Raw genomic sequence first — 13,252 nt, forward strand, 5'->3', positions numbered from 1 at the left:
TTAAAGACTTTAAAAAAGTTTATTTGTACAATACATGTTAGCAGAAAGCACAAGTCAAATAAGGATGGTAAAAGATATGTTTCTAGAAGCTCTCAAAGTAACATACACTTATTGTAAAGTTCACGTATATATTTTAATGTCTTTTCTGCACAAGAAACATCCACTTATCTGATGGGGAAAGCAGCAGGGTTTTAAACAAGGAGCCGTGCGCCCCCACAAGGCACCAGCATGCCACAATTGGTCAAATGTTCCTCGCTTGCTCCCCATCTCATTTGCCCCTCTCTTCCTCCCTCAAGCCAGAGAGGGGCAGGTAGAGGAATTCAAGGCACTCATCCCAGTGCTGCCTGCGCAGGGAACATCCTGTACAACAATGCAATACTGCAGGACTGTTGCTGGGCAGTGAATGCACATCCTTGGTCAGAGATGTGGAATGAGCTAATCGGACAGCAATTCGTGCGTTCCAGTTGGAGATGCAGCTGTTGTACCTTGTTCTACCGAGATATCAGAATGTGAAAGCTACCTTAGTCTGCATGGAAAGAAGCCAGAATGCACCCTTTTGTTGGTTTTTAGCCATTATGTTTTAGTGTTAGTTCACCAGTAGTTTTCTGGAGATGAATGGCTTGACCTATCCCATAAGAACAGCCTCTGTTCAAATGGGTTTTCAGCCAAAATTCACAGTATATCAACTTCCCCTAAACAGAATTGTGGTTTTCCCATTGATGCTAGAAATGTAGAATGCATTAAGATAATTTGATAAAAATATCTTACTTAAAATAGGTACCCACAGTTAACACTGTTTACTCTTGAAGTATGGGATGGTTCACATTAAAACTCAAGGTTTCCCTCATAATACCTTCTAGATTAAAAAGCTTGATATTGCACTGTTATATTATACTTCAGCTGTCAATTCTCGTTCCAAGGACTTATGAAACTGTAAAAAAAAAAGTAAACTTAGCTATTTTGTGCAGTCTTCAGCATTGCATCCGAGTAGTTGGAATTTGCAAAACCTTCATTACAACTACAGTAGCCTAAGCACAGTGGAATTTCTGCCCAGCTGCCTTCCTTATACAGTACAGAAACAGATTGTCCAGTCTTCAACCTTCACACTTTCAGCTTCCTCTTTTGGTCAAAGTAGGCATCAAATCTTGAGAGTGCATAGTCCTAAGTGACGTAAAATATTATCGTTGAGTCATTTTGTATACTGTCCTAATGCCAGAGCAATTAAAGAATGCCAAACTATCACATTTCGCATGAAATGCCAGAAACCTGCCTTGAATGCAGCTGTCACATATGTTAAATCTTTACTGATACAATATGGACGCAAAGGATAACTACATTTACATTTCCACTCAAAGTCTTGTCACTGAATATTACAGGCATATTTTTGAAAATAAGTCAAAGAGCAATAATAAGATGGGAGAAATCAAACTGATGAGATAACTGAAGCAAGGCATCTGTAATGTCGATGGACAGCTCTTTGGGGTGTTAAGAGCAGCATCCATAAAGGCAGGGATGGTGAGCCTCTGGGTCCAGTGAATATTTTTATCTGGACAGTTAGGCCTTCCCTCCCCAGGCCTCCCCACCCCTCCAGACTGTGTCTGGAGAGACACCTGTCTCCCTGGCCAGCTCAGAAATGCAGCAAATTCAGGAGACTTTAACATTTTTCTCTCTCCACTCTGGCGTTAAAACTAGAGCAGGCATCCCAAATCTGCAATTTACAGTGGAAAAAACCTAGCACTAGAACAAATGGGCGCTCTCTCCCCCAATGCAAATTACAGGGGGGGGGAAAGTATTATCTATCCACCCATCCCAAATCCATTCATGTTTATGTGCATGCACACCTGTGCCCTCCCCACTTTTGCCTCTGGCAAATTATGCCTGAGGGAATGTGGCTCTTTTGTGGAGGAAGTTCTTGCCCCTTCATTAAGGTCTTGTATACACTACCTACTCCAGTATTGCACCAACAAAGATCAGTCCTGGCTGGCTGGCAGTTAGACTGAATGATGTACAAACAGAGGCTTGGTAGGGGATAATTATCAGGTAGAGTAACCTAGATTACATGGACATAGTAATCACACTGCTGAGCATTAAGCATTGAAAGTTTGAAGACTTACCATGTATCCAAACTCAATAGATGATATCTTTGCCTGTATAATGGACCACAGACCCCAGAAGAAATGAGATGCAAGGGCAAACCTGTCAAGAAGACAATGTATTATTTTTTTAGACGTTCCAGTATATAATGTAAAATTCACCCTTGCCTCTTTTAACCAAAGTGAAGTAGTCTAGGATTTGTTACATCAACAGCATGCTCATTTCAACCATACAGAATACATAAGAAATGCAACTTCTCAAGGAGGACAACTCCGGATGTGTTCTCACTCTGCCTCCGGAGTGGTTTGTTTATTGTAGAAAACTTATGCTCTACCCTTCCAGTACATATGCACTACTCAAGGCAGCTTCTAACAGCTAAAACCACAGTCATAAAAATAAAGCAAAAGCATGAAAAACAGAAATCAGGTTCATAGAATCGTAGAATGGTAAGAGTTGGAAGGGATCCTAAGGGTCACCTATTCCAACCCCCTGCAATGCAGGAATCTGCCATGAAGGTTCAGCAGATAAACGTTCTAAAAGTGAGGGTCCGTCCCCTAAAACTCTCATGCCCAGCAAGACAAATGCTTACCAGGACAGGGAACCTTTAACCAGTCACTGAAAAAGCAGGATGTCCAAATAGATCTCACGGGGAAAGGTACTCTAAAATCTGGGTGCAGTCACTGAGAAAGCCCTCATGCCAACCAATGTTACCTCAGCCTCTCCACAGAAGGGCCTCTTAGGGCACAGGAAGGCTGGAATGAGAGAAAATGCCCCCTAAGGTATCCTAGAACCATCATTTAGGGCTTTCAAGATCAACAACAATACTTTGAATTGCTGTTTAGAACTAAAAATGTCCCTGAGTGAATGCTTTTTGTGATTTTAACCACTGCACCCTGGACCCTCTGTTTCAGTTCTAGGAAATGGGAGCAGCTGTTCTTAAAGCAGGCAGCAAATGAGCTCCACCAGTCAGGACAAATGATTATGGATAATATTCCATATGGGTCCCCACTTGTCCCACTTTAAGGATATATAGCTTCTAGATGTTCATTGCTTAAAATTAACCATTTTAGAGCACAGTCTAGATTAAACACTGCTAAGATTTCTTAAGGCAGCATGAACAATTTACATTTTCACTGAAAGCAAGATTCAGCAACAGGATCACATACTGTAAATCCAGAATGAAGACAGAAGTTACCTGTTTACTTCAACCAACATTTCTTCTTCTATTTTGGACTTATCTTCGTTGCTCAGATTTTCAAACCCACTTTGAGATGCAACTAAGTAACTGGAGATGAAGTGGAGCTGAAAAGCACAGAAAGCAGTCAGAACAGTGGCTCAGTCATTTGGGCAAATAGGTATTTTCAGCTATTAAATCACTGGCACGGTTCCAAAGAAGTTTTAATACCTGCAGTCACATTTGTTTTTAGCTAAGTATTGGTCCTAGTAGAGTTTTGTATTCCAGTTTTGCTTTTAACAAATTTCCATGAGGCCAGACAAGTTGCTCAGTCTTTAAGATTGTGGGATGCTCATCCCAGAGAGGCTCACCTGGTGCCTTTGTTACATTATTTTTAGGCGCCAAGCAAAAACACACATTTTTTCCCAGGCCTTTGGCTAAATAAACCATCTATGGCTTTTATGCTGGAGTGGTTTTTGTTTTTGTTTCTTACCAAGTTATGTATTTTTGTGTTATACTGTAAACCAACCTGTGATCCTTGAAGAGTGGCGTGGAAATTTAATTACCATATTTTTTTGTGTATAACCTGACCCCATGTGTAAGACAACCCCTATTTTTGGGATCCCAAAAGTAAGAAATTCATCACTAATTTTTTTCCATAAAAAAGGTCATCATATATGGAAAAATATGGTAATAATAATAATAATCTAAATGTGATTTAGTGTTATAGTGGCAAAACAATTACTAACTGGCCATGTATAAAATGGGACATGAGTACTGAAGTTAACAAAAGATATCCTGTATGTAATAAACATTGCCTCCAACTCTAGATGCTCTTTAAGCAAACACTGAAATTCAGAAACTTTATTACAGAGGACTTGAGATTTTGGGACTACTGTGGGGCAACATGAACGGCTGCTACTGAGGTCATGTTATAAAGTTTTACAATGTCAAAAAATTGAGTATGACAAGTTGTAAAGTTAAAGCGGAAGATACAGCAAATTATGTTTGCCTATCAGTGAAATGGACTTTGGCTACATAGTAAGACTTCGCCCTTGCATGCCCCTCAAAACCTGCTTGGGGTTGGGTGGTGCTATAGGGACCTGCAGGAGTGGAAGGGGAAATCCAGATGTACGATTAGAAATCTGCTTGTGCAACATTGGCTTCACTGGCTACAATCACCCACAGACTAAGCTCTGAAATGAAATCCCTTTCACATCCAGATAGTTAGAAATGGAATTGGAAGCCAGAAGACCTCAAAATTCAAGGTAATTGTTTTACTGCTCACCTGTTGCTTCCTTGAGGGATACTTCAGGAAGTTCGCTTTAAAGAATGGGTATTTTTCATACACATAGTCATACATCCATTCACAGAAATGATTTCCAATGTCAAACCCTCTAGAGTGAAGAATATTCAAAATATAAGGATTTTTTTAAGCTTTGCAAAAAAACCAAAAACACATTCTATTGCTTGTTCCCAGATTAACATTTCATGGCTACTTATTACTGATCCACAGACACAGAAATCCATGTCACATATACTAATAACAAGTTTCAATCCAATATCTGAGATCAGGTTGCTCCTAGAAGCTATTTTTTTGCAAATACGATTACATAGTAAATATGGGTAAATGTTAAAGAATGCCACCTTCCAACCACAAGCAAAAGTGAAAACTTTGGAATGAGGCTTAGGCATGTCTCTGCTGTGCAGGAGGTAAAGACCAGACATTCACTAAGAATTCACTGTATAGGTAATTTACAGTACAATGGTATAGGGTTTTTTTTAGGAGCAGCATTCAAGTGGCATCATTATTACCACCAATTTGATTGTTCCCAATGTGTTTGGGGAAGGGAGATCACAGTACAATGGCAGAAAAATTATCGCTACCATCTCATACACACCTAATTTTGAGAAGCTTGCAGATGCCATTTAGCATCAAATATCACATTAGTCTAGGCCAGTATTGTTCAACTCTTACTCCAGGGACGTTCACCTGGCACCATCATTATATATCTTTAGGCTCCAGGCAAAAACTTTCCTCTATAACGAGGTCTTTGGTAATTAACTATCTGTGACCTTTTAGAAGTGAGGAGGATGTTTTTAATGTATCACTTTTTCCTCTTGGTTTAATGTATCTCTGTTGAGGCTTTAAGTGGCTTTGGGTTACTTTATGCAAGATAAAGCAACAAGCAAATTTAACCAACTAACAACTGCTGTAACTGAAAATACAAACAAGTGAACTGGGGATGTTATACATGTAAAGCATGAGCTTTACCATAAACATTATCAGTGGATGTTATTTCCATTTGTAACAACACCAGTAAGTTAAGCCAGGTACCGGCGAGACAGCATGTTCGAAGAAAACAAAATGCTGCAGCTACATTTTACTAACTGAAAGCGAGTACGTACAGGCCATTTTTAATGCTACTGACTAGCATAAACACAATCAAAATATATCTAGCAAAAACTTTCAAAATCCTTCCAGTATTTAGCAAAGTAGTCTGATTTTCAAGCATTAGATGTAAACACAAAGTTATTTTATTAAACTTGGGAAACACGGGAAATCTCAATAAATCAATAAACGGCTAAGTACAGAAACATAGTTGAGGAAAACTAAGCTGGAAAACTAAGATGGAAATTTCGGTTTTGAAAAAATACAAAGGTACAACGTTTACCTATAATTGTAGCTGCTGTACTCAAAGTCAATAAGCATCAATTTTTGCTTCTCAGAATCCTCTCTACCTTCAAGAAGCAAAATATTTCCTGGGAGAAGAGAGATATAAAGTAATAAGTACTGGGAAAGACTGAAATAACCTGTCCCTACTTCTATTCAACTTAGGTTCCATTTCTTGTGATGGGATATTGGCAACTTGCTGTACAACAGCAATGTCCATGCCATATTATTTTATCACAGTATACAATATAAGCAGGGGCTACTGTACAAAGTTGATTTGCTTTAATACAGCCCAGATTTTAATTCACTATAACCTGCAACAAATGAAGATACAACATGGTTTGCATCACTACTTAGCCTGTCTCACTCCAGCCTTAAGACTTTTCCCCAGTAAAAACCAGTTCTAGATTCTAAACAGAATATTCCTTCAATTATGATATGGTATTTATCTCAAACTAATGACTTTAATTTGTAACAGACCAACTTTCAAGCAGAGTTATTACATTTTTAAAATAATGCAAGTGTTATGATACCTTCTTGGCAGTCATTATGGCAAAACACAACTGGAGATGAAGTAGCTTCAAGCAAGGACCTGGAAGAGAGAAAAAGAGCTAAACTGAATAGTAGTTCTAATGTCAACTGTTCTCTCACTTAAGCAGTAAAAGACAAGCAAGAAAAGTGTGTTGAAAGTGTACGGCAAATAAGAATATTTTTCAGCTCTCTGCTGCCTACCGCCACTGAAGAACCTCAGGAGCAGACATTACAACTCTTCTCAATCAAAACTCCTCAAGCTGTGTGTCCACTAAAGCTGCTTTTTCCTGTACCTACTCCTACTCCAAGGAAAAGGCAAAGCACTGCAAATAAGTGCATTTAGGCACTTGCTGGCTTTCCGTTCCCCCACTCTAGGAACAGCGATGAGATGGTCTGTCAGGAGGGCTTAAGAGATTCTAATGTTATCAAATTATTTTTCTCCCTTTAGAATGCTTATTGTGGATGGTGGGGCAGAGGAACCACGTAGTGCCTCCAGAATTATTATTTTTAACAAGTCTACATTCCGCCATGGAGACCTGCTAGAGATTCCTTTACTGCCTGTGTGTGGACAGCGAAGCTGACATTATAATTCATGGTAAGAGTGTCTCTTGTTAAAATATTTCCAAGGAAGAAGCAGCTTTCATTTCTAAAGCATCTAATCATTTATTTCACTCACTGGAGAACTAGGTTAAAGACTTCTGCTATACCACAGTATGGAACCCAAATTACCTTGACTATCTCTATGGATCCAAGTTGCAATGGACAACATTCTGCAGAAGTGACTTAACTTGCTGTAACATTGTGCACAGACCCAATGAACGCTAGACCATTTGACTATATTGGATTTCATTGTGTGGTGCACTAAAAAGGAAACTTCCAAGCTAAGCAATCAAAACACTGTTGTCTGAATCGGCTACAATGTAATTATATACTTAGATGTTTAGGAATATCCACTGACAATAATAAAATACAAGACAATAATAAAATGCAAGTCCACTGACAATAATAAAATGCAAGTTTCTTTAGTTAACGTTATGTTTGACTGAAAATGTCTGCAGTCACTTGAGAGTTGTAAAGCAAATGAAAATTGTCAAGAGTTAGAACGCTACCGTAGATTTTTCATTTCTTGAGGCAGGTTGTAACTGAGGATCTTGTTCAGTTTTCTAACACGTGATTCTCTGGTAAACTTGATTCTCATCACTTGGTTTAAGTACCTGCACAAAGATTTTGTTGAACAGTTAATATTTCTACAGTTCCCCCGCCTCTCCCCATAACCATCACAAAGTAATTGTGTAATAAAAATAAAACAGAAACTTTAAAAAGGACTTCCTGGCAACCGCAAATTAGCCCAAGGAAAGATACCTTCCACACCATAAAAAAGGAGGCAACCTTCCAATAAACCCCTCCTTTGAGCTGAAATAAGTGGCATTAAACTTCATTATACACCTTTAGGCACCAGGCAAAAACGTTCCTTTTTAACCAGGCCTTTGGCTGATCAACATCTAATGCCCTTTATAACATGTGTGGGGTTATATATATACATATACAGTGTTTTTATGTTGTGATTTTATGTTGTAGCCACCCTAAGATCTGTGAGTATACAGCGGTATACAAATTTAATAATGTAAGATAACAATTTTTATTTTTATTATTAAATAAATAATCTCTTAGTTATCTAACATTATAGACAATAAAATTACAATTGCTTACTTCTCCATGGTTCCAAAGAGCCACTTTGGTTCTTTATTAAATGGCATTTTCATACCATGAAACCTAGCCATTTTCTCAGCTATTTCTGCTGATATATCAGGCAAGCCCAGTTCATCCGTATCCAACTTCCTGCTCTGAAACATATAGCATGGATATTAATTAGGAGGAATACAAGCATTGGAAATTTCAATATCAACTTTATTGTTGAAACAACCAACCTATAATGATAAAAACAAATATAAGGAACCTAGGAAGTGAGTGGGGTGCACTTTGGTTTCCCACTGCCATAGTTTACCACAGCTTCCTCTACTACTGAGTAGGGTACAGTACACTCTGCTCCACCCTAATTAAGAGCTATAAGGAGTTAAATCCAAAAACTGAGACAGCAGCTTCCATTCTCCTTATGCCAAATCAAACTACAGAAAGCTACACACTAGCAGATATCCCACATTTATCTTTGCTAGCACCACAAGGAAGGACACAGTCCTATTCAGTTACAACTTCCACATACTAATAGTTGGCACTCACAGGAATGAATTCCTCCAGCCGGCCTTGTGGAAAGATTCCATAGAGCTTTGGTCCAAGAGCTCTCTCTGCAAGAATGGCAAACATAACACTCTCCAGAACCACAGCTTCTGCACCCTAAAGAAAACAAAGTAACTGAAACAGGTACTTATATAATATATATAATATGAAGGGAGATACAGTTGAGGAGATTAACAAAAAGAGATTTACAACTATCAGATTCAGATATAGAATCAGATACAGAATACAGATACAGAATACAGTATTCAAACTACAGTATTGCAAAATGTGCAATAAAAACTGTGTAAGACTTAGATTATGCTATCACAGTATTAGAGTTTATTACTGGCTACCTGTTGACCAACTGGGTGGGTTGTAATACTAGCTTCCAGTCTAAGAATGAGAACAAGTTGCTTAAAAAATAATAAATGAGTACCATTTGAGTTTACAAACAAAAGTTCCCTGTTATGAGTTAATACGCTTCTTTAAGTTCGTCTAAGCATTCACCAATCTAGTGTCTTCCAGATGTTTAGACTACTACTTTCACCAGCCATAAGACCACAGCACAAATCCAGCTGGAAAAGGAACAAACCAGGAGCACACTTTTAAGATACCCCATTATTCATTTGCAGCTGCATCTTTTACTGCCCTACACCTGATGTTGCATATGATGCCAGGTGGGCAAGAATGGGGAGGAAACAACCTTGCAAGCTAAATAAGGACCTTTGGTAAGGTAATCTGGCCCATAGGCAACTCACAACTGCTCAAGAGGAAGTCTCCCCCCCCCCCCAATTTTTAATAGGACCTGAATAGCACCAGCTGATTAAGAATCTTATTCTGTTCAGTCAGGCCATGTACACTGAATACTTTCCTGATTAACCAAAACTATCCAAATCTGTATCTGTATTAATTTCTTAAACTGTAATTTATCACTAACAGAAAACAGCTGTTTTCATCCTTCACAATATATAGTCAATGAAGACTTGGAATTCTAAATATTTAACTGTTTGTGTTGCGTACTGAATTTTTGCACTGAATATAAAAATAAAATACAACAATTTAAGCTATGAGGTTGGTTAAAAATTAACCTTGATTTTGCTATTACCTTTGCAGTTCTAAAACTAGTGATTACATTAGATTTGGCATACCATATTAATTCCAATCCAATGTATGGTAGCCAGTTTTATACAAAGTAGACCTACAGCACACATTCCACTACACTAAATACCAATATATACTGTTCTACTGACCGTCTTTTAAGCAGAATGCTGATGTGATTCATTGAGTGATTCTAGAAATGATGTTTGTAGTCTGCATAAGTTTGCTAGTTCAAAGAGGTATACTAGAAAGTACTGCCATATACTTTGGATCCAAGATCTAATTGTTTAGTTCAGATGTACTTCAGTAAAAATACACTAGTTTCAATTCGGTTTTGTCTTTATCTTATGAATGATTCATTGCACCTTTGGAAATAAAGGCTTTTATAATTACCAATGATTTACTCAAATAACTCTTGAAAGCAATTTGAGAATAAGCTTTAGGCAATGAATGGTGTTAATTTTTAACTTCAAAGTTATTGGACTATGGAGACTTTCAAGGTTAATCCTTCAGTGTTTTAGTTAGGCATTTACGAAAATGTAGACTCAGGATTCAGAGATAGGATCCATGTTTAAGTAGTTATTTTAAGATGCATTCTTATTCCTCAAAGGTCTCCCCCCTATGAGTAATTTGCTTATGGGGGACATTTTGGTAGGCTGCAGTACTTTCTCTGCAGCAGGTCTGTGCTGGATCAGGCAGCAAGTTGCAACCTTTTTTCTTAAACGGATTTGCTTATGAAGAACTGCTGTACCTTGCAGTGTGAATTACGGTACTACATAATTATATACAAACACAGCTGCAGGGTTACACAATGTGACAGGACAGAAGAATAGCCTAGAAATAGCCTAGGTCATCTCAGAAGTTTTGCATGCTTTACTGTTAACAACCCTTAAAGCGAATAAATTGTATGAACCCATAGGATGAAGTGTTACCCCTCAAATCTGTTTACAAACTGTAATATCAGTCATGCGTGTCATGTATTTGCTACTGAAACCTATTTTATGCAGGGGAACCATGCAGACCCCCTAGACTAGAATTACAGAACGTAAGAACCCAAAGACGGGGGCGGAAAGCACTGTTTTTGAAACACTGGAGCAAACAAACAGGACCTAGACATGAGCAAATTGGTTTTTGTTTTAAAAAAAAAACAGCTCTAAGAGTATAAAAAAGCAAATACATATTGCACTTTATAGCAGCTGCCTGATATGGTAACAAAAAAAAGATAAAACTTACTTGTAAATCATTTTCTTTCTGAGCCTGTCCAGATCCTCCTTTATTACAGGACCTCTATGAATGAGAAAAGTCAACATTTACAATGAGATGTTGAAAATCAACATAAGCAATAAGCTGCAGCCATCACAATTAGGAGGATTCGGAAAGTCTTACAGCTATTTACTTGATATTCATCTGACAGAGTATTAGGATGAGAAATGCAACTTCACACGAGACATCACTCTAGGTACTTAAAAAAAGGATGTGCCATTGAAACCTAATATATCAGCTTGCCTATAGAGACAAAACATACAAGACCACTAGCACGGGATGTGGTCTTCTGTATGACTACAGCAGCTGGGAGCCCAAAATTCCTAGTACCGTACACAGAAGCATCCAAATATGGAAGGACCAAGTGAAGCTTTACTATAAACTCAGTTTTGCAACAAAGATACAAGCTAGCAAGCCAGTAGAACAGTGGAAACAAGTTAAAGGAAATATAGCAATATTCACAAACTATTTAAACATAATACTTTATCTAGTTTTACACATAAAGGAGGCACTCACTTATCCCAGTTACAACTTGTTGACAGATCTCTTTTCTACTGTAAAGTAACAACAATGTTTAAGGCATTTTAGATATAATCTTACGTCATTTCTCAAAGCAATATAAGCAAGCAAAGCAATTTTCAGTTCCAGACCTAGTGAACTGAAGCGTGCTTGTTCTGGCCTATCGCAAAGCATTTTCTAAGGTCCCAAGTTGTGCTTTAGCTTCTGGACTCAATGGCACATGCTTTTACTATAATTGCAGAAATAAAAATCTTTGTAGTTCATTAAGAACTTCAAAGCTATAAGGCCTATTCCACTTTGCAGTTCCTTTAAGCAGTAGTTTACTATGGCTACTAATGATGCAAATCTGCAATGCTACTTTAGAGGCCCCTAAAGGAAGCCTTCAATTAAAATTATTAAAATTAAATGAGGGCAATGGAACTGAGGATACTTTTTCTGCTCTAATATTCCTTAACCAAGAACCAAATGGACAAATAACCAATACCAATTGTTTAAAGGCTTATGAATTTCTCACAGCTGCCTTGCTCCAACTTGAAATAAATGGCTTTCCATAAATAATAATTCTTTCCATTAGAATGCTATAATTAAGAAGAATAAGTATATGCTACAGTAAAACTACATCCCTTTCAATGAACACACATATCTTGAATATTCACAAGGGCAAGTTTACAACTGCATATTAAAATAGCAATGTTATACAAATAATGTGTCAGTGCCCCCATTTTCTCCTTGGCTACTTCTTGAATAGCAGTCAAAGCTGCATATCACCCAGAAGTAGTTATTGCGTGATGCTCCCCTGTGATGGTATAATCTATCAGAAGCAAATTGGATTAGAGAGGTTTTCCCCAGGATCATAGAAAGTACCCACCTAACGTACTTGGATTACACACTGAAAAGACTGGTCAGTATTTTTGCATTAGTACTCTTCAAACACTTCGCTAAAAAACTCAGTTGTCCAAACTGGTTTGTTAGCTTGAAGTGAAAGAAAATGTTATGGATATGATATCCAAATAAAAGAATTCTATACTACACTTGACTGTATCAACCAAAAAAAGAGTGGGCCTGGAAAGCATTAAAGCTAAAAGTATATTCAGGTATTTGCTTCATGAACTTTGAAGCAAAAACCACCAGACTAATTTGCCCACATTCCAGATACCTGCTTAGATAGTGACCCAGTACATTCTTAAAACAGGACTCTTATTGTGTGGACAATGGCCAATTTCCAAGGAGATAACAGGAAACCTATTGTACAGCTTCTACCAAAAACTAAGCTAACGGGATTGTGTTGCAGGAAAAAGCTGTTGTAGCTGTTTGATATCCTGCAGAGGCTTGAGATGAGCAGGCATCTAATACATCATCTTTGTGTAATCATGCTGTCAGACTCCTTCCTGCTTGTTAGCAAGACCCGCTTAATAGAGTAAGCTAGTTGGTCTCTTAAACATGAAGAGATGCTACCACCTCTGGCCTCTCAAGGCCGTAGTAGTCTGATGAAGTAAGAGACTAGAGAATAATGTAGTCATTTTCCAATTTAATACTATAAAATGCACAAACCGCTATTGTGCAGATCTTCCATATAAAATTGAAGTGATGGGGATACCATTTTCACTGTTGTGGCCCAAACTTTCTTTGGTAGTACAATTTGATTTTTTAAAAATGAAAATAGG

At 37.8% G+C, this 13,252-nt stretch overlaps 1 protein-coding gene across 1 annotated transcript in view; it reads right to left on the reverse strand.

Moving 5' to 3' along the window:
* CHKA (choline kinase alpha) overlaps window positions 1-13,252 on the reverse strand; it is a 25,977-nt gene continuing 12,725 nt past the window's right edge. The window contains exons 3-12 of the mRNA XM_077931948.1: window positions 11,040-11,093; window positions 8,712-8,825; window positions 8,184-8,317; window positions 7,583-7,687; window positions 6,476-6,534; window positions 5,944-6,031; window positions 4,557-4,665; window positions 3,290-3,396; window positions 2,115-2,196; window positions 1-1,161 (exon numbers count right to left, since the gene is read on the reverse strand). Coding sequence (XP_077788074.1) covers window positions 1,102-1,161; window positions 2,115-2,196; window positions 3,290-3,396; window positions 4,557-4,665; window positions 5,944-6,031; window positions 6,476-6,534; window positions 7,583-7,687; window positions 8,184-8,317; window positions 8,712-8,825; window positions 11,040-11,093 — 912 coding nt within the window. The 3' untranslated portion in view covers window positions 1-1,101. The remainder of the gene's footprint in view (window positions 1,162-2,114; window positions 2,197-3,289; window positions 3,397-4,556; window positions 4,666-5,943; window positions 6,032-6,475; window positions 6,535-7,582; window positions 7,688-8,183; window positions 8,318-8,711; window positions 8,826-11,039; window positions 11,094-13,252) is intronic.

This window comes from Podarcis muralis, chromosome 1, assembly GCF_964188315.1.
Source record: "Podarcis muralis chromosome 1, rPodMur119.hap1.1, whole genome shotgun sequence".
NCBI lineage: Eukaryota > Metazoa > Chordata > Lepidosauria > Squamata > Lacertidae > Podarcis > Podarcis muralis.